The 21,326-nt window shown below is 35.0% G+C and overlaps 1 protein-coding gene across 4 annotated transcripts in view; it reads left to right on the forward strand.

Annotated features, from left to right (window-relative positions):
* LOC107659055 (tyrosine-protein kinase JAK1) overlaps positions 1–20,305 on the forward strand; it is a 35,896-nt gene extending 15,591 nt beyond the window's left edge. For 3 of the 4 annotated variants that reach the window (XM_016447868.1, XM_016447866.1, XM_016447865.1), the window contains exons 9-24: positions 724–838; positions 1,796–1,994; positions 6,674–6,783; positions 7,539–7,688; positions 7,998–8,085; positions 9,062–9,189; positions 11,470–11,605; positions 13,388–13,539; positions 13,648–13,798; positions 14,651–14,739; positions 14,845–15,037; positions 15,137–15,261; positions 16,404–16,576; positions 16,750–16,867; positions 18,400–18,510; positions 20,112–20,305. In XM_016447868.1, the coding sequence (XP_016303354.1) occupies positions 724–838; positions 1,796–1,994; positions 6,674–6,783; positions 7,539–7,688; positions 7,998–8,085; positions 9,062–9,189; positions 11,470–11,605; positions 13,388–13,539; positions 13,648–13,798; positions 14,651–14,739; positions 14,845–15,037; positions 15,137–15,261; positions 16,404–16,576; positions 16,750–16,867; positions 18,400–18,510; positions 20,112–20,213 (2,140 nt within the window). In that variant the 3' untranslated portion in view covers positions 20,214–20,305. Of the gene's footprint in view, positions 1–723; positions 839–1,795; positions 1,995–6,673; positions 6,784–7,538; positions 7,689–7,997; positions 8,086–9,061; positions 9,190–11,469; positions 11,606–13,387; positions 13,540–13,647; positions 13,799–14,650; positions 14,740–14,844; positions 15,038–15,136; positions 15,262–16,403; positions 16,581–16,749; positions 16,868–18,399; positions 18,511–20,111 lie in introns of those variants that run through there. The other variant, XM_016447869.1, reaches the window with a different exon arrangement.
* Positions 20,306–21,326: the final 1,021 nt, after the last annotated feature.

Consider the following 21,326-nt stretch of genomic DNA (forward strand, 5'->3'; position numbering starts at 1 on the left):
CATATATTGAAATGGAAAATAAATTGTAATCATATTTCACACTATCACTGTTTTTACTCTATTTTTGATCAAATAAATGCAGCCTTGGTGAGCAGAAGAGACTTCTTTTAGTAACATTAAAATGTTTTGTCCTCAAACTTTTGAATGGTTGTGTAAATGCTGCGGTGTCACAAGACCCAGTCTAACAATAGTCACACATTGTTAATATCACTATAGTAATTAAATATAAGTACATAAGTATATTTCTATGACCATTGTAATGTGACTCTGTAAAGTGTTACCAGTTTAGTATCATTGCTATTTGTCAAGATGCCCATTTTTACAAGTATAAGACTTTCAAGAATGTGCTTGTGTATCAAGTAGCATAGACATGACACAAGTATGAATAATGGATCAAAAACAAGAAGAATTCTGTGGCAATAAGAAATGTTATACTGCTCGACAATGAAGTGAAGATGCATTTGGTTGGGTTTATTTAGTGAAAATGGTGGTTAATATACTGTAGGTGCTTGTCTAACATAAACAACTAACAGTTCATGAGTTGGATTTGGTGGAAATTAAATTCGATAGCACTTTGTGTTATGTCTACGCACCTTGTAATCATGGTAAAATAATGTTTGGCTTTTCATTCTGTAGTTATTTAGTATTTAGTATTAGTTTGGATTATAACAGCTGTCTTCAGGAAAGTAATTTTGCGACTAGTTCTGTCTGTTGTCTCTACAGCACAGAGTATGCTATTCATAAACTTCGTCAGGAGGGAAATGAAGAAGGAACCTACGTCTTGCGCTGGAGCTGCACAGACTATAACTGCATCATCATGACTGTTGTCTGCATTGAGGTACACACACACATACATACACCAAACACAAAAGTCTACAGTCGGGATAAACATTTTTGTGAAATCAGTAAGCTGGGAACTGAAACCCTTTGTCCCGTTTGTCCTTATTGGACAGGACAAGTCTTGAATTGCCCAGATTTTCTTGTGGTATTCTCTGCACGAAATCAAGAAGATCTGGTTCTTGTTGCACACTCTCCCTGACCATGACACATGTGTTCATATGAAATATAACACTTATTCTCTGTCAAATATTGCAACACCACAAATGAGTGTGAAAATGCTTTTCAGAAGTTGGCCATGAATAACAATTGGGATCTTGCTTTAGTGTTTGCAGCTTTGAGAACAATTTTTTTTTTTTTGACTAGATCAATCATCAGACCAAGACAATGCATCCATTTTCAGATTTTCTTGGCAGTTATTATTTAATGTGAGAACTGTATTACACTGTATAAGTAGCTGGAGCAGAACCACAAACCGCATTGGGGCTGTTACACATGCTGGATCAGAGACTGATGTTTCCTTGCATTGCTTTTCGTGACAACTCCCTTGTTCAGCATGCTATACAAATAGAATTGAGTTGATTTAACAGAGCTGAACTGTACTGATCAACAGAAAGTATATGAGTTTGTTAAATATATATGCAGGATTAACAAAGAAACAAGTAAGTAAATGCACACATAGTGTCATGCTAGGTTTTCTGTAAGTTTAATGTTATCAGCATTATGTGCAATGTATCTAGTCGCCTTCAGAAACCCAACACCTCACTGCCAACCAAAAGCAAACTTAGCTTATCTTAAGGGAGCTCGGTTTACAGCCACCCAACATTTGTTTAACAAATCCTGTTCTCTCCCTTCACTATTTGTCTCATGCACCATTCCTCTTGGCTATTTCTTTTGTGCTTAATCATGTTTTTTCCCTTTTTGTCTGTCTCTCATCTATTTCTTCTCTCTCTTTCAGATGGACCTATGTGAATCCAGGCCTGTTCCCCAGTATAAGAACTTCCAAATTGAAACTAGTCCGCAAGGTTACAGACTGTATGGGACAGATACATTCAGGCCTACTCTGAAGGAGCTTTTGGAGCACCTACAGGGCCAGAACCTGCGCACAGAGAACCTGCGCTTCCAGCTGCGTCGCTGCTGCCCACCACAACCCAGAGGTACCAGCACTCGTTCTGCTCAATCTGTCATGTGATAGAGGACCATCTATGCAGTATCATTGAGAGATGCAGATAATCCATCCATATATTCCATCTCAGTCAAACATTCATTTATCCATCCAAATCAAACATCTCGTACATCTTTCTGTCTGTCCATTCAGTCTGGCCATCCATCCCAATTGAACACCTCCTACATTGGTCCATCTAGCCGGCCAACCATCCATCCCAAATATGTGATACATTGATCTGTCTATCAGTCCATCCATCCCAAACCCCTCATACATTGATTCGCCTGTTCGTCTATCCGTCCATCTCAAATGCTGATAAAATCTGATGTTGAAATTAATTTGATTGTTTTACTGACAAAATTTTTTAGAGATTCCTGCTTTCATATTATTTGTAGTCTGAAGTGAAGCCAAACTGGAACTGTGTTTTCATTTGATTTAAAGTAAATTTAATGCACAGCCTATTCAGATAGGCTGGGGTTTCCACTAGAAAAAGCCCCTAAAATTCTCTCTGTGGAGCCATTGTTAGATTGCAGTCCTAACACATTGTCCTATGTGAATAGTGCTGTCTTATGCTGAAACTGAAATCAGAAGTCATTGCTTTGCCAAGTTTACTAGAAGCTGCTAGCTGAATTGTCAGGATTTTCCAGTGTTCAATGTGAACTGGTGCCCGATGAATGGATCTCAGTGTTTTCTTGAAGGGGATTTGTTAAATTGTTGAGTTATGAGGATGTGAAAATTTTGGTGTGGTGTGTGAAATACGCTATTGAAATCTGCAGATGACATATTTACTAGCCTTTTATTTTCACCCATAATTGGTACCTCTTGCATCTGTTAAAATACCAGCCAATACCACCAACCACAATTTTGTGTTAACATAAATTTTCAACATGACAGTTCAGTTGAGTTTTCAGTAAATATACAGGTAAAAAAATTAGGCAAATTAAATATAAAAAATACATCTCCGTAAATAAGTGCTGATAGTGTAAACAGACTAGAAAGAGTGATTAAAAAAAACTTTGACAGTTCTCCAAGTAAACTAGATTATCATAAGCTTTAAAGACTTGGTATGATGCTGTAACAGGAAAAGACATGCCTTAATGAAGTTATCTATTTGACAGTCTTTGACTTTTTGGAGCTTGAATATTCTTTAGAGTTTTCTTTTCTTGATTCACAAATAGAAAGACAGTTCTGAAACAACACAAGGATGAGTGATGAGAGATGACAATAGAATTCCCATTTTTGTCTGAACAATCTCTTATTGTATGTGTTTTAATTAGCATATATAGCTAGAATGGTACATTATATCATAGGAAATTAATTAAAGTAACTTTGTAAAATTGTTAAGTGATACCTTTCTATCTTTCGTAAATACAGGATTTAGATCGTGAGTAATGATGAACTTAGCAAATGCATTGTGGGGCAAAATTAGAATTTCCCACGATCATACATTTCCACGACTAAGTACACAAATATGTCAGGTCAAGTCAAGTCACCTTTATTTATATAGCGCTTTTAACAATACAGATTGTGTCAAAGCAGCTTTACAGTATCAACTAGGAAAATAGTGTGTCAATAATGGAAAAGGACAATAGTAAACACAAAATGTTCAGTTAAAGGCAGTTGGTTACTCAGCTGTTAATTTCCTTTACCCTACTTGCACTCATAAAAACAGAGCTCAAATAGCATTCAAATACATCGGGAATACAGAAACATTTGATTTTGTGTCGAATGAGAGACGCAGCGTTGGTTTCAGTTTTATTTTAGCCTAAATGAATTTGTTTTGGCTTGTTGTTTATATAGCTAGCTTCTTATATTTTTATTCTTGTTCTTTTCTAAGTACTGTTAATTGAAAGGTTTTGTTGTGGAGTGAGGGGAACTAAAATAGCATAGCTATATGTTGACAGTGTGTATTATAATATTTGTAAACATTTTGCGTCGGCATTAGGCCTATTTCCTGTTTTTTTTTTTCTCTCTAAAAAACAAAATTTTTATATACGCGTAGTGTATTTTAACCATGCAGCAAACCTTTTTAAATATTTTGATAAATTACTGGGAAAAAAAAAAAAACGTTTTTAAACCGTTTAACTGATTGTATTAATCGGTCAAAAATTCTTACAGTCGGTTAACGGTTAACCGGTTAAAATGAACATCCCTACTGCTGACGTAGAACACACATGCGCTGCGCCTTGTTTACATTCAGATCACAGCACGTGCGTGCGTCCTGATACTCTCCAAAATGGTGCCAGGATGATGCAGAGGAAACAAATTGTTGAATAAAGTCTTTATTTTTGTTTTCTTTGCACACAAAAAGTATTCTCGTAGCTTCGTAAAATTAGTTGGTAGTACCCTTGCTGTCTATGGGAGGGCCAGAGAGCACTCAGATTTCATCAGAAATATCTTCATTTGTGTTCCGAAGATGAACAAAGGTCTTACGGGTTTGGAACAACATGAGGGTGAGTAATTAATTACAGAAGTTAAATTTTTGGGTGAACTATCCCTTTAAATGTGAAATTAAAACTGTCAGCAGGTGGCAGCAAGTCACTATTAATAAGTGAGTCATTGCGATTGATCCGAATGATTTAAACGGTTGATTCATTCAGGAAAGAAACTCTGTCATGTTGCTCAGAGATGCAGTGCTGTGATTATGTTTGGAATTATTTTTGTTGTCGAAATATAGCAAAAACAGGCAATATGGTGTCTAAAGCATAAGTCTCTTAAATATTAACTTCTTGTTTACTGAACTGTTGTATAAAATCAATATCACATTTGTAATCATACTGGATTTTGGAGAAAAATGGCTATCTGCGTGTGATATTGATTTACTATATAAAATTATATAGATATATATATTTTCTGCCCTGATGTCTTGAATTTTGTAATCATTTTAAATGCATTTTTACAGACTGAATCATGCAGTGAAATAACGCACTCTAAACGCGCACTAGTTTAACCTTCATCACGTAATGCATGCGTGCACTCTGTAGGTGTGTTTTGTTTGGATTTTGCGAAATATTCGATAATGTCAAATTGCACATCGTTAAAACAACAATTACGATATTATCACAGACGACATTGTATATCGCACACCTTGTATAGTTCAAGCACAATAAAAGTTTTACTATTTGGAATGAGTGGCATTTTGAATTGTGCGAACCAGACTGCTAAGAATTCCAACTGCAACATTTTCCAAACTGTATACTTAATAGAATGAATTTCTCTTCTTGAATATGCATTTTTTTGCATCTTCATCTCACTAAAACCAAATGTTTCTAAGTCTCAGAAGCATGAACATCCCTACAAGAATCTTTAAGTGGTTCAAGCTGAAAGAGGAATTATCTTTTTTGTAGTGCTTTGTTAGTGTCACAATGCTCTCTGGAGAAGTCAAATATCACCATGCACGTGCATGCAGTCATATCCTCATATGACCTCGGGCAGCTGTGCATCTGGCAGCTAATAGTTGTGCAGTCTCAACTTTCAGCCAACCGAGCCAGGATCAGATCCTTTATCCAGTTAACCATCAGTTGGATCCCCAGCCTGACCGAGTTAAGTGTTCCTAAGGGAGTGTGACAGATAAAGTCCAATAGTAGAGAGTGCGTCTCTGGATTCTGGTGCTGTAAGGTCAAGGTGCTCTATGGTCTAGGGTTTATCACAGTCCATCAAAGAATACTTCAGAATGACCATGGCACTCTTGTGAATTAAAAAGCCTTTATTATCAAATGGCTACATCCAAGAAATCTAAAAACTCCAAAAAAACTGTGACAGATGTCTGTGTAATGCAGAGAAACCAGGGTCCAAATGTAACTTTTCGCCACTTCTTCCAATATCAGATCAATTCATGTAAATATTTGTCTTTAAATTGTGATTCAGTGAATCGGTTTAGTGATTTTGTTTGTGTCATTACACAAAAATGTTCACAGAAAAAGTTCAGGTATTAAAATGTTTTTGGAAAAATTATATATATGAAAAAATACTGCAGTTTATTGAGATTTTTTGGTATAGTGGTACATATGAATCCTGAGGTACTAAATATCCTCCTCCTTTGAGTGCTCCATCAGTATTTGCAGTTATGCAACAGCTCTGTACTAATGCGAACCCAAACATCAGGAATGTTTTGATTGTGAAAAACGCCTTGTTATCGCACATTAGAGACTGCATCAGGGCTTGTTTACATCTGCTTCTCTAAGAGTACATGCTGAGGCATCAGTGACAGGCAGGAAATATAGTAAATGTGGGTTTCCATTGTTCGCATCTCTTGATCTCTTTACCCTACTTGAACTCATAAAAACAGAGCTCTGTAGGTCTGTATCCAGATGATGTCAGCAAGTAGACAAAAGACCAGCTGATGCTGCAAAATGAACATCACAACACACACACACACACACACACACATTTACATAAACACATATTACATTTAATATACCTGCACATGTAGACTCATACATGCTCATTGTTTTGATGTAGCAAGTGAGATGTTTTGTTGAACCGCGCACTGTCACTGCACAGCTTCCTCTTTCCCCATTCTCTGTTTAGGTGGGGGTTGTTATACCGTGTCTGCACGCCAACATGTGTATTAAGATGTATTGAAAATAAACATCCCTGGACAATCAAAACAGAGGCTCAACTTTTTATATGGTGCCCACGAATCACAAATGATTTTCTTCTGTCCTTCAGAAATTTCCAACCTATTAGTGATGACCAGAGACCGAGAGCCCGCCCCACAGAGACAACATCAAGTCAGCCAGCTGAGTTTCCACCGCATCCTTAAGGAGGAGATTGTACAGGTGATATTTTCATGGATTTTGAACCAATCATACTGTCGACTTTTTGCATGGCATGCTTTTAAGAAATAAAATTAAATATAGAAATGGTCAAAAATCTACTGTACACATTCGTAAAAGGGTGTTTCATAGTTGGTGAGTGAAAATGTACTGGCTGTGGAACTATTTATATTTTTTATTATACTTTTATTAAAGTATATAGACATATGACATGCAAGTTATTGTACCCTACAGTGTATAATAATCTGGAGTCTGTAAGATTTAAAGAAATTAATACTTTTCTCAAGAATTAATAAAATTGATGAAAAGTTAAATTTCAACTTTTCAACATTATAAGAAATGGTTCTTGAGCACCAAATCCGCATATTGCAATACTTTCTGAAGGATAATAGAACTGTTTGTACTGTATTTTTGCTCAAATAAATGCAGCCTTGGTGAGCATAAGATACTTTTTTCCAAAATCTTTCCAACCCCAAACATTTGAACAATAGTGTATGTAGTAACAGATGTTTTCTTTGTAGTCGCCATTTTCATTTGAATCACTCACATCATTACATCAGCAAGGATCAGGTTCTTACAATCCAAAATGCAGTTTACTATGTAAACTATGAGCAAGATGTTTCACTATAGGTTACTGTGAAGGGTTTGTCTCTGAAATTGACAAAAAATTGTATGCTATGAATAAAAGTTTGTTAAATGACTACCTGCTTACTCATGTGTTAACCTTGTCTTCACATGACATTGTGGTTTTTATTCAGGGTGAGCATTTGGGTAGGGGTACGAGGACCAACATCTATGCTGGTGTTCTAAAGCTGAAGAGTGAGGATGATGAGGACATGGGAGGATACTCACAGGAGATGAAAGTGGTCTTGAAAGTGTTGGGCTCTGGACATCGAGATATCTCTCTGGTAAGACGCACATGTGGAATTACATGGCTTACTCATTTCTAAATTAAGTTTAGCAAACAAGATTATTGATTTCAGCTGTTGTAACGTTACCATCTCCTGACAGTCTTCATCATTTGTAAGTTGCTTTGGGTGAAAGCCCATGCTTAATGAATAAATGGAAACCTAATTGTGGTCATTTTCAACTGTAATGAACCACGAGGGGATTTGAATTGAATTTTCCACATTATCTCTACTCCCAGTATTGTTTCATTAGTGTGGTTATTTTTTTAAAAGTATGTTAAAAGTATATCTTTCTCGGTCTCCTCTCAGGCTTTCTTTGAGACAGCTAGCATGATGCGCCAGATCTCTCATAAACACATCGCCCTGCTATACGGAGTGTGTGTTCGCCATCAGGAGAGTAAGTACCCCACTCTTACTTGTCTTTAGTGTGTAGCTAGTTTGGCCTTCAACCTGCCACATTTATTGCTTCATCTAGTGATATTGACAGTCTTTTAAAAAATACACGACATGACTTTAAAAATCTGAACAGATTTTAATGTCTGTTGTGTTGTAGTGTGTGTGTGAGAGGCATCATACGTTTGCCGACTTAGAAATAGTTAAAAAAAAACTGGACATCACTACCAGACTTTCACATGGTTTCGAACACGCTGTAAATCTGGGCAAAAGCTGTTTGGTGTATTATTCTAGCCTTAAGTAATTGACATCTGTTTCCAGACAGAGGACACAAATCTTAAAGACACGGTCTTAGAACTAGAACTTTTGGTTTTCTTTTATTCTGTTCTGTTGTGGTTTTGCATGACAAGTATGAGAAATAGGTCAGTCTTTTTATTGCCAGCAATCGTAGGCACTGGTGCAAAAGTAATTTATTTATTTACAATGAGAACATAGACACTGTCATTCTCCACCTGAGCGTGTAGATCTGGCACACTGGCAGTGTTATATTTCCAAGAGAAAACACAATTAAAACATTTCCTTGTTGATAGAAAATCACAGAGAAATCAAAAACTAAATCATTGCTTTGGTAGGAACGTAGTGTTAAATGAGAAAATATTAACATAGAGTCTAACTGGATACAATTTTTGCTTTATGCTTCTGTGGCATGTAAATGTTTCATAAATGCTATTTTTGTGAGGAGGAAGCTGCAAACAAACACAAAGCTCCATTCGATTGTTAAGCAAAGCCTGCAGGTTAGCACACTGAGCAACAAACCTGAGGATAACTGCCTATGTGCACGCGATGGGTGTGTCTGCGAAGAAGAATTTGCATATGCGAGCAGGAACCGTGTTTGTGTGTCAGAGAGAAAGAGAATTTGATAACGGTGCTCATTTGCATAAAATACCATGTGCCTCTCTCTTCCCTCTCTCTGTCTGTAGATATCATGGTGGAGGAGTTTGTTCAGTATGGTCCTCTGGATCTGTTCATGCGCAGACAGAGTATACCTCTCAGCACCGCTTGGAAGTTCCAGGTTGCCAAACAGTTGGCTAGTGCCCTCAGCTATCTGGTAAAGAAACAAACACAAAAACAAATGCACAAAACCTTGCCTTATCAATCTTAATGCGAGACACTACAGGCAAAAACACAATTTTTTAATGCACCTGTCAGTTTTGAGATTTTGGGCTTTTTGGCTTTACACAAAGTATTTTTCAGACTAGTGGAAAGAAAACATGCAAAATACACTTTGGAGTGTTTCTATTATAGCACTTTTTAACTATTTGTGTCTGTAGATTTCAATTACAATACATATCTTCAAAGACTGTTTTCTCAAAATGAGATTTTTCTCCTGTACTGAGCCAAGAATCTCCACTTCAGTAACACTCAGATACACCAAACTTTAGTTTTATTCCTATCTATATTCTGAAGGTTTTTACAGAGCAGTTTTTCATATATAATTTATACATTTTATACAACATTTTATTCCTAAAAAAAATGCTAAAAAAAAAATTCTGGCTGTTGTCAGTATTTTCTGATTTATAGAGTGATAAAAAGAGATATCTAAAACCCCCTCTGTAAAAACCTTTAATATGTCAACAAAATGAAACAAGAATTTTGAACCTGGCTTCATCCAGTGTGTATGCAAATTAGTGCATATTTAATTAGATAACACCTCATTTGCATATTTAAGTATACCATTTCAGAAAACATGTAATACAAAAATGTTTGTAATTCTTAATATATTCAATCAACTGGGTTATTTTTTTACCCTTTTCATCTGGGGTGTAGAAATAAATAAGTCAGTTATATGGGGATGCACCGTATTTAAATACTTAACTATATGCTGATATTTATGGAAGCCCGTTTCCGCCACTGAATAAAAAATAAAAAAGCTAATTGAGACTTTTTATCTCACAATTCTGACTTTTTTTCTCATAATTGCGTGATACAAACTCGCAATTCGGACTTTTTTTCTCAGAATTGCTTGATATAAACTCGCAATTGCGAGTTAAAAAGTCCTAATTGTGAGATATAAACTCGCAGTTCTGAGAAATAGTCAAAATGGCATGATATAAACTTGCAAAGCTTGTTTTTGTGATATAAACTTGTAAACTTGCGAGACATAAAGTCGCAATTCTGAGAAATAATGTCAGAACTGCAAGATATAAACTGACTTTTTTCTCATAATTGCGAGTTTATATCTCGCAATTCTGACTTTATAACACGCAATTGCGAGTTATAAAGTCAGAATTGTGAGAAAAAAAGTCAGAATTGCGAGATATAAACTCGCAATTATGAGAAAAAAAATCAGAATTGTGCGTTTATATCACGCAATTCTGACTTTATAACTCGCAATTTCGAGTTTATATCTCACAATTTTGTGAAAAAAGTCAGAATTGTGAGATAAAGTCGCAATAACCTTTTTTTTTTATTCACTGGTAGAAATGGGCTTCCATAGATATTGACTGAAAACGAATAAATAATTAATATTATAAATCTGTTCTAATTTTTATTGATAAACTGTCTAATAAACATGTTAAATTAGTTTTATATAGTTCAAGTGAACTCACAAAAGTATAAAATACACTGCTGTTCAAAAGGTTCTGGTCAATACGATTTTTGAAAGTAATTACTTTTTGATCTAATTTGATCAAATGTGATAGTAATGACATTTTATCATTTTACAAAAATATTTATATTTTAAACAAATGCTGTTCTTTTGAAAATTCTATTCATCAAAGAATCCTTAAAAAAGAAATTCCATCATGTTTTCTCGAGTACCAAATCAGCATTAAAGACTGGAGTAATTGCTGCTGAAAATTCAGCGTTGCCATAACTGGACTAAATTACATTTACATAATAGTTTAAAATAGAAAACTAGAAGTGTTTTAAATTTTAATAATATTTCACAATATTACGGTCTTCTGTATTTTGTATAATATTTTGTGTATTAATATTTTCACAATTATTCATATTTGAACTTGTAAATGTATCAAATTTGATCTGTTAAGCAACATAGTGTAACATCAAAGAATCCTTAAAAAAGAAATTCCATCATGTTTTCTCGAAAAGTAATTGCTGCTGAAAATTCAGCGTTGCCATAACTGGACTAAATTACATTTACATAATAGTTTAAAATAGAAAACTAGAAGTGTTTTAAATTGTAATAATATTTCACAATATTACGGTCTTCTGTATTTTGTATAATATTTTGTGTATTAATATTTTCACAATTATTCATATTTGAACTTGTAAATGTATCAAATTTGATCTGTTAAGCAACATAGTGTAACATCAATAAAAGTTATTGTAAAATGTGAATAATGTGAGTGCTGTTTGTATCCTGTAGGAGGACAAGAAGCTGGTTCATGGATATGTGTGCAGTAAGAACATTCTGGTGGCTCGAGATGGTCTGGATGGAGAGGGAGGAACCTTCATCAAGCTGAGTGACCCTGGCATACCCATTACTGTCCTTAGCAGAGAAGGTGAGAGATTCATTATAACACACTATAAACATTCACACAGGTATTATTATAGTTTTACCTTAACAGCATGTTAACACATTATCAAGGAATTGATAAATGTCTTCATAACCTTTAAATAACACCTCTTATGCGAGCATTATGATATTAATGCATTGTATTTATATAAGCATTATGACCAGCTTATTAATATGTAATCAGCCTGCTTATAGCCATGACCACCTTTTCAGATTGTTAGCATATTATCAGCCTTCATATAGGCATCAAGTTCATCTTATTAATGCTGTATGTCAAATCTAGAAGATTAGATATTAATCAGAAAGATTTTATAGTTATTGTAAATTTTTTATAGTTTATTTTAACATGGCGTTTGATACAATAAATAAATAATTTATAAATATTAATACATCATTTTAAATAAATGAACTTAAATGATCTAATAATTATTTAAATATTTATATTACTGCCCACATGAGGTTGAGAGATTTTGTACAATATATGCATTTATAATAGTATTGTATATGGAAAGAGTTATATGGGTAAAATGTCAAATATTATTGAGTGTCTATCCAGGATAAATGCATCTGAGTCAGTGTGGTGGATCTAATAGTTGAGCTCTATTGGACTGTGAAAATGGACTGCTCGGAAAAGATAACTGACAGGAATTTTGTTGGCTGAGATCCAGCTCAGATCCCTGAAGCACTTTTAGAAACCAGAAAAGCTCTTTGTTTGCTGTGTGCCAGGGACTGTTACAGGAAAGACTGGTTGTGTGTTTTTTTTGGGGTGGTGGTGTGCGTGCTTGAGAAAGGGGAATGAAAGGGATTGTAAATTTTGTATAGTTTATTTTAACATGGCGTTTGATACAATAAATACATAATTTATAAATATTAATACATCATTTTAAATAAATTAACTTAAATGATCTAATAATGATTTAAATATTTATATTACTGCCCACATGAGGTTGAGAGATTTTGTACCATATATGCATTTATAATAGTATTGTATATGGAAAGAGTTGTATGGGTAAAATGTCAAATATTATTGAGTGTCTATCCAGGATAAATGCATCTGAGTCAGTGTGGTGGATCTAATAGTTGAGCTCTATTGGACTGTGAAAATGGACTGCTCGGAAAAGATAACTGACAGGAATTTTGTTGGCTGAGATCCAGCTCAGATCCCTGAAGCACTTTTAGAAACCAGAAAAGCTCTTTGTTTGCTGTGTGCCAGGGACTGTTACAGGAAAGACTGGTTGTGTGTTTTTTTTGGTGTGCGTGCTTGAGAAAGGGGAATGAAAGGGGCACAGAGAGGGATTGAGTTGAGCAGAGAGATCACGTGTTAGATGAAATGCCTTTTTAAAAGACTTAATAGCTTGTAAAGATGACAGCAAAGATGACTGTTGAAACTACAATGTGTGTTTGAATAAGGAAATGGTTGTGGAAAGCACCTAAAATGAGGATTTACCAAATAAAATCCAGCTTGGTGGTTTGAGTGTTAGTTTTAAGTCACTTGATTTAAAAAAAATCTAGTCTAGAATGTTGTTCTTGCATGAGTCAAGTCAAGTCAAGTCTGCTTTATTGTCAATTCTTCCACATGTACAGCACATACACACAGAGAATTGAAATTGCGTTACTCTCAGACCCTTGGTGCATACAGATAACACTAACAGTAGAACATAAATACAGATATACAGATTAAGTATAAAATACAACTATACAAATATACAAATAAGGTCAAATGTAAAAAAATATATAAAATGACATTATGCTTTGTGCGTGTCTACAGAGTGTGTGGACAGGATTCCTTGGATTGCTCCCGAGTGTGTACAGGACACGGCTAATCTGAGCATAGCAGCGGATAAGTGGGGCTTTGGGACAACTCTGTGGGAGATCTGTTACAACGGAGAGATACCTCTCAAAGACAAAAAGCTCACAGAGGTAACCGCATACATTACACGTACACTGTTAGACACGTGTATGTGTAAGCATGATCTTTTCTGTGCTGATAAATGATGCCTTTTTCTCGTTTGTCATCTCTCTGAGCAGAAGGAGAGGTTTTACGCAGCGCAGTGTCAGCTGGCCACACCTGACTGTGAGGAGCTGGCCAAACTCATGACCCACTGTATGACCTACGACCCTCGCCAGAGACTCTTCTTCAGGGCCATCGTCAGAGACATTGACATGGTGGAGAAACAGAGTAAGGAAAAGGAATCGGCTCAAACAGATGAAAGAGATAAACACTAGATTAGTTATTAAAAATGTACCAAAATAATACATTTATTCTCCATACTGACCTCTTGTGGTTAGTACCAAGTGCTACATTCATCTTGCTAAAAGTATTAAACATGTTTTACCCCTAAAGTCCATTTTCAATGTTTAAGGTTTCTTTCACCTACACTATCGTTGAAAAAAGAGTGGGGTCAGTATGTTATTTTTTAAGAAATAATGCTTTTATTTAGTAAAGACACATTAAACTTAGCAAAATTGACAGTGAAGACATAAACAGATTATAATGTTACAAAAAGACATTATAATGTTACAAAAAGTTTATAATTTTACAAAAAATAAATTTCAAGTTCTTTCGAACTTTCTATTCTTTAAAGAGTTCTGAAAAAATATAACACTGTAGACTGGAGTAATGGCGGCTGAAAATTCAACTTTGCCATCACAGGACAAAATGACATTTGAAAATATGCAGTATTGAAATAGAAAACAGTTCTTTTAAATTATAATAATATTTCACACTATTATTGTTATACCATATTTATGATTAAGTAAATGCAGCATTGCTGAGCATAAGAGATTTCTTTCAAAAATATTATAAACATCATTACAGACCCCAAACCTTTGAACGGTAATGTAGATCAGTTGTAGTTAGGCTTCTATGACTATTTCTACTCTACTTTAGAGTTTTGCAGTAGAGTTTTTGCTACTGTACCTTTAAGATATCTATATGTTCAAGACCTCTGTTAGGATTGACTGTTCTCTATGTACTGTTGTAGTTTACTCCGTTTTCTATTTAATGTCCTCTTTAATATTTTCTCTCTAGATCCTTCCATTCAACCTGTTCCCATGCTAGAGGTGGACCCTACAGTGTTTGAGAAGAGGTTCCTCAAAAAGATTAGAGATCTTGGAGAGGTATTTTTTCTGTGTGTGAATTGTGTCCTTAAACTCATCAAGAACAAACTGCTTATTTCGTTGGCCATCTGCTGGTTGGACTGAAGTACATCCTTGTGTTTTCAGGGTCATTTTGGAAAGGTGGAGTTGTGCAGGTATGATCCGCGGGGAGATCGGACCGGAGAGCTGGTGGCCGTGAAATCTCTAAAGCCGGAGAACCGAGAAGAGCAGAGCAGTAACCTGTGGCGTGAGATTCACATCCTGAGAGAACTTTACCACGAGAACATTGTCAAATATAAGGGCATCTGCCATGAAGAAGGTAAACCACAAATCTGAACATCATAAATAATATAACACTGTAATGGCTTTTGGTGCCAAGTGCACGAGTTGGTTGAGTAAATCTTGTTTTTGTTTTAAGGTGGGAGATCCATTAAGCTAATCATGGAGTTTTTGCCGGCAGGCAGTCTGAAGGAATACCTCCCCAGAAACAAAGCTCACATAGACCTTAAAACCCTGCTCAGCTATGCTGTACAGATCTGCCAGGTAACATCAGATTTGAATGGTTTATGTGGTTTATGGTGCTTCAATAGTTATCCAAAATAGTGACTATTTTTGGTATTTACCCCTAAAACACACACGGACACACTGAAACAAAGATGTAATGAAAAAAACCCCCAGAAATAATCACAAACAAACAAGAAGCAAAATAAAAAAGTGCTCTATTCATTCGTGTGCTTTAATACAAGAAAATGGCACAGCCGATGAAAAAAGACTGCACTTATATTAAAATAAAACTTGTCAGATATAGTAAAACATTCACTTTAATGCAAAATACATGCCATCTGATAAAATAAATTTAATTTGCATTAATGCATTGACATAGTAAGTGATAGTGTGATATGGAAATACACTGTAGTATAATTAAAAATAATAGAGGTAGATTGTGTAATTTGCTGCAGTTTCAATTGCAATCAAATTATGAGTTATTGGGTTTGGTAAGAGTTTTTAAATAATTCTCTTAGGCTGCATTTATTTGATCAAAAATACAGTAAAAAGGTATTATTGTGAAATCTTATTACAATTTAAAATTATTTTAATGTAGTATATTTTAATATGTAATAAATTCCTGTGATGTCAAAGCTGAATTTTCAGCAGTTTTCGGTGTCACATGATCCTTCAGAAATCATTTTAATATACTGATTTTATGCTCAGGAAACATTATTTTTTAATGTTGAAAACAGTTGCATAATATTTTTGTGCAAACCTTGATATATTTTATTTCCAGAATTCTATGAAGTTCAGAAGAGCAGCATTTATTTAAAATAGATATATTTTTTTTAACAATGTAAGGCTTTAATGTCCTTTTTGATCAATTGTATGTGTCGTAGCTAAATAAAAGTATTAATTTCTCACAAAAAAAATGATACCTCATATATATTTTCTCATAATGCAAATGTCGATACTCGGTGATATATTCGTTCATAAATATTGTATCCATTTTGTCAACAGCATTGCTTATTTTTGCTCTGCTTGTTTGTTGTCCTCTTGTACTCCGAGACCAACAATAACAACAGCTGCTTACAGTGATCCTTTGTGATTCCTGAGCCCATATGTTCTGTTTGAAATACAGACCCGCGCTGTAACATTATGCTCACCCTTGCCGTTTTCTGACCTCTTAACTCCAGGGCATGGACTACCTGGGCTCTCGCAACTACATCCACAGAGACCTGGCAGCCCGGAATGTTCTGGTGGAGAATGAAAACACGGTAAAGATCGGAGACTTCGGCCTGACCAAAAGCATTAAGGATAATGAGGGTTATTACACTGTGAAAGATGATCTGGACAGTCCAGTGTTCTGGTAAGAATCACTCATTAGAGGCCTTGCAGTGACCAAATACATTAACCTAGATCTCCATTTAATCTAATATGAACCATGTGCGTTGGTGATGTCATGTATCCATTATTGCGTGTAATTTTGAAATTCCCTTTGGGAAATCCACTTTGTAATGATTCTTTTCTTCATTTTCCCAGGTATGCTCCAGAGTGCCTGATCCACTGCAAATTCTACAGGGCGTCTGACGTCTGGTCTTTTGGAGTGACCATGTATGAGCTGCTCACATACTGTGATACCTCATGCAGCCCTATGTCGGTAAGTGGCCAGTCCGATGTTTTTAGCCCTGTCCCAAAAGCCTTAAGCCATTGCATACTTGCTCCAAGTCCCCACTTCGGTGATGTAATTTGCATATGAACACCCATTTGAAACCTGAAATGATAAATGGGACATCACATGATGGCCATCACAAGTCCCCTACACATTCTGTCAAAAAAAGCAGTTGCACAGTAGTCTGGAATCTGGAATTAGTTTGTTTCTTAATTTAGTATCTTGATTTTCTTGATTGGGTATCAAACAAACAGTGATATTTTAATATCATTGAGATAGTATCATAAAATATACTATTATAGTATTTTTATATTTTCTGCTTTCAGGTTAGTGAAAGGTTTTAGTTAAGGTTTTACAAATTTTGCTGTGGGTTTTTGTCATTTTTATTAGTTTTTGTTGTTTTTAAATGTCTGTTTTTAAAAATATTTTTATTTTAGTTTTAGTTATTTTAGTACATCAAGTTATAAATCAAAATGAGATGTATTTCAGTTAAAATTATTTTTCAGAGATATTTCGGTTAAAATGTATTTTCATTTTAAGTAATGAAAATGTTTTTATGGTTTTAGTTTAGTAACTATAGTAACCCTGGTATCAAATAAAATGTTTTATCATAATAACAGCGGAGCTTCCTGTCAGTAGGCAAGGCAAGTTTATTTAGCACATTTCACAAAGTGCTATAAACAAAAATAAAAAATAGTAATAGTTAAAAGGTAAATAAAAATACAATAAAAATAATTGAATAAAAGAATAAATAAATTTAAATGAAAATAAGGTATTAAAATAATAGGAAGATTAAAATAATACCACAAATATCAGTAATACCACAAAATATAACAGCTGCACTTAGAACAGACTAATGTAATTAGTAATAGTTAAAAGGTAAATAAAAATACAATAAAAATAATTGAATAAAAGAATAAATACATTTAAATGAAAATAAGGTATTAAAATAATAGGAAGATTAAAATAATACCACAAATATCAGTAATACCACAAAATATAACAGCTGCACTTAGAACAGACTAATGTAATTATTTTTATGCAAATGTGTTCTGTAAATATTTCCTTATGTAAGTATTTTACTTTTGATTGCATTTCTAATTCAGTGTTTGATTATAAGCAGCAGGAGGGCAATACAGATTTGTTGCGAAGCACTTCTTAGAAAGCCCATGTTCATTTCTGTAGGCTGGAAGAAGCCCTTGCTTAGGAGGTGCTGATGAGTCTGTGTCTCTGAGAACATGGCAGATGGTGCCAGTCTGTGCCCACAGTGGCAGATGTCTTAGCCAACGGCTGCACACCAATCCCCACTTTTTTCTGTGTGCCGCTTTTGGAGGAAACTTTGTTATTGAGGGATTTGTCCGATTTTCACATTGAACACAATGCAGATGCACAATGTAATGCTTCCTCACCCACTGAAAGCATTAGAGGTGGTTTACTAGAGGAGACATGGATGAATGTTTAATACCTCAGCGCTTAATTGTAAATCAGGCCAGTGACCCCACTTTTCTCCACCCCCACAGGTGTTCCTTAAGATGATTGGTCCAACACATGGCCAGATGACTGTTACACGATTGGTCAAAGTCCTGGAGGAGGGAAAGAGACTTCCAAAACCAGACGGCTGCTCAGACAGGGTAATATATAGCTTTACTAAAACAAAATGGTGTGTATTTATATTACCGTTTGAGTATTTTTTTTTTCTCTGGAATTTTTTTTTTCTTTTTGCAAGGATATATACAGAGTTCTGGCATGAAACTCTAGATGGCGCAGTCTGATAGGTCTAACTCAATCTGACCTAATGACATCATTATCACATGGCACAGCTGATTTGTTCTGTCCTGTATCGGTAGCCAATGAGCTCGCTGCTTAACATTCAAATATATGACTAGTAGAGTTGTCATGACAGAAATTACATTTATCAAAAGTAATAGTGAATACATTTAAAATGTTTTAAAAGATTGTTTCAAATAAATGCCATTGTTTTTAACTTTCTATTTAAAAAATCCTGAAAAAAATATATCATGGTTTCCGCTAAAATATGAAGCAGCACAACTGTTTTAAACATTGATAATAAGAAATGTTTCTTAAGCAGCAAATGAGCATATTACAATGATATCTAAGGATCATGTGGCACTGAAGACTGGAGTTAAGACTGCTGAAAATTAAACTTAGTCATCACAGGAATAACATTTCTAAATATGTTAACATAGAAAACAGGTATTTTTAATTGTATTGTTTCAGTTTTACGGTTTTTACTGTATTTTTAGATAAAAAAAAAACAGACTTGCTGAGCTCAAATCTCAAAAACAAAGCAAAAAAATTAAAAAATAAATACTGACCTCAAACGTTTGAACGGTAGTGTATGTTACATTATATACAATATATATTGGTGTAATAATACAGACTTGCTGAGCTCAAATCTCAAAAACAAAGCAAAAAAATTAAAAAATAAATACTTACCTCAAACGTTTGAACAGTAGTGTATGTTACATTATATACAATATATATTGGTGTAATAATATTTTATTTAAAGTAACCTCTGAGATCTTAAGTAATGATAGAGAATTCTAAGGAATTCTAGTCGGCACCCACACATGCAACAGAAGTCTAAGGAGCAACCGTTGCCTAAAAGACTTCCATTAGATGTCAAGATGTTTTTAACTGTCAAGACTGTTTTACAAACTGTCAAACTTTTCATTTTCGGCCGGTAACTGACAGTGTGCCGTACGTGGGAATGGGTCTTTTATCTTTGAGCAAACATAATTCTTAAATTTCATTTATTTACATATGTGTACTTTTTTTGTGAAGTATGCATCTTTTTATTTAAATGTAAATTGCTTACTTTAAAACATAAGGTCTTTTATCTTTGAGCAAACATAATTCTTAAATTTCATTTATTTACATGTGTACTTTTTTTGTGAAGTATGCATCTTTTTATTTAAATGTAAATTGCTTACTTTAAAACATATTCTTTAAATTAATATTTGTATTTTTTTATTTATGTAGTTAAATTAATAATGGTATACATATTTTCTGCTTTATTAACATTTTGCAATTTTACAAAACCCCTTGTAGCCATGCCTTGGTTGTAAATCCTGCCATAGGATATTTCCTGCTTTATGAATTGCAGAATCACAGGTTTCTTTTATGATGGTTCAGGGTTAGATGATTAATCAGCAGGTATGAGCTGCACTCCAGGGCTTGTGTCTGATTGTAATCTTTCGTGTTTTGACAGTTGTACAGTCTGATGAGGAAATGCTGGGAGGCGACACCTGAAAAACGGATCGACTTCAAAGGCCTGATTGCCGACTTTCAGCAGATGATTGACGATCTGTAACTATGGAAATAAGATGGGATGCAGAATCCACCTCTTTTGCAAGAGGAAGTCCCAGACAGACAAAATCCCCCACATCCCAAGAAAAAAAAAAAGTATAACTGTGCAGTGTAGCACTCTTTCAATATACTCTCCTTCCCTCACTGTTATGACCTCATAGATAAACTGCAGACCTTTTGAAATAGCCAAAAAGAAACCGCTAGAACCACTGAAGCAGACAGTAGACGCTGTCTGGTCTCTCTCTCTGAATATGCAAATATGTAACTGCCAGTCTCCAGTCGCTCATTTTTCTCTTCAAGTTCAAATGCAGACCAGATTGGTGCAAAAAGGTGAATTTTGACTCGTGACACTCTCAGCTTCATACTGTGCCTCAGCAGCCACCATGATGCATGTATGAATAACCCATAATTTCCCAAGGTGCATTACAGCATGCGCTGTATGGATTCAGCCCATCGTGAGGCATATGCAACGACAGAGACTTGAACCCTGTTGTTCTTTGGAAGATGAGGAAGAAACGTGTCGGAATGTAGATTTGCATGTGTGGTTGATGGTTTGGAGCTTTTATTGAGTGGATTGTGCCACTTCTCGAGACTATTGACGTGCAAAGTATGCGGAGACTGTAGGTTTGTCTGACTTGGAGCGGACAGCTGTCCTCCTTGGAAAATTCCAAACGTGCTGGATTACCGGAGAACTTTGAAACCGTCAAGTTGCACTATGCTGCCACATTCTCATAACTGCGGAATGTAGATTTACATGTGTGGTTGATGGTTTGGAGCTTTTATTGAGTGGATTGTGCCACTTCTCTTGAGACTATTGACGTGCAAAGTATGCGGAGACTGTAGGTTTGTCTGACTTGGAGCGGACAGCTGTCCTCCTTGGAAAATTCCAAACGTGCTGGATTACCGGAGAACTTTGAAACCGTCAAGTTGCACTATGCTGCCACATTCTCATAACTGTACTTCCTCTCTGAGCTTCACATTTGCCACGGAAAACTTAAGCGGATGATTCTGAGAACATGGGTTTAATTAAATGCCTAAAATGGGCACTAGGGGGCAGCAGAGCTTATGAGAGAGAGAGAGAGAGATATATATATATATATATATATATATATATATA

This window comes from Sinocyclocheilus anshuiensis, unplaced genomic scaffold (genome assembly GCF_001515605.1).
Source record: "Sinocyclocheilus anshuiensis isolate Anshui unplaced genomic scaffold, SAMN03320099.WGS_v1.1 scaffold311, whole genome shotgun sequence".
Lineage (NCBI taxonomy): Eukaryota > Metazoa > Chordata > Actinopteri > Cypriniformes > Cyprinidae > Sinocyclocheilus > Sinocyclocheilus anshuiensis.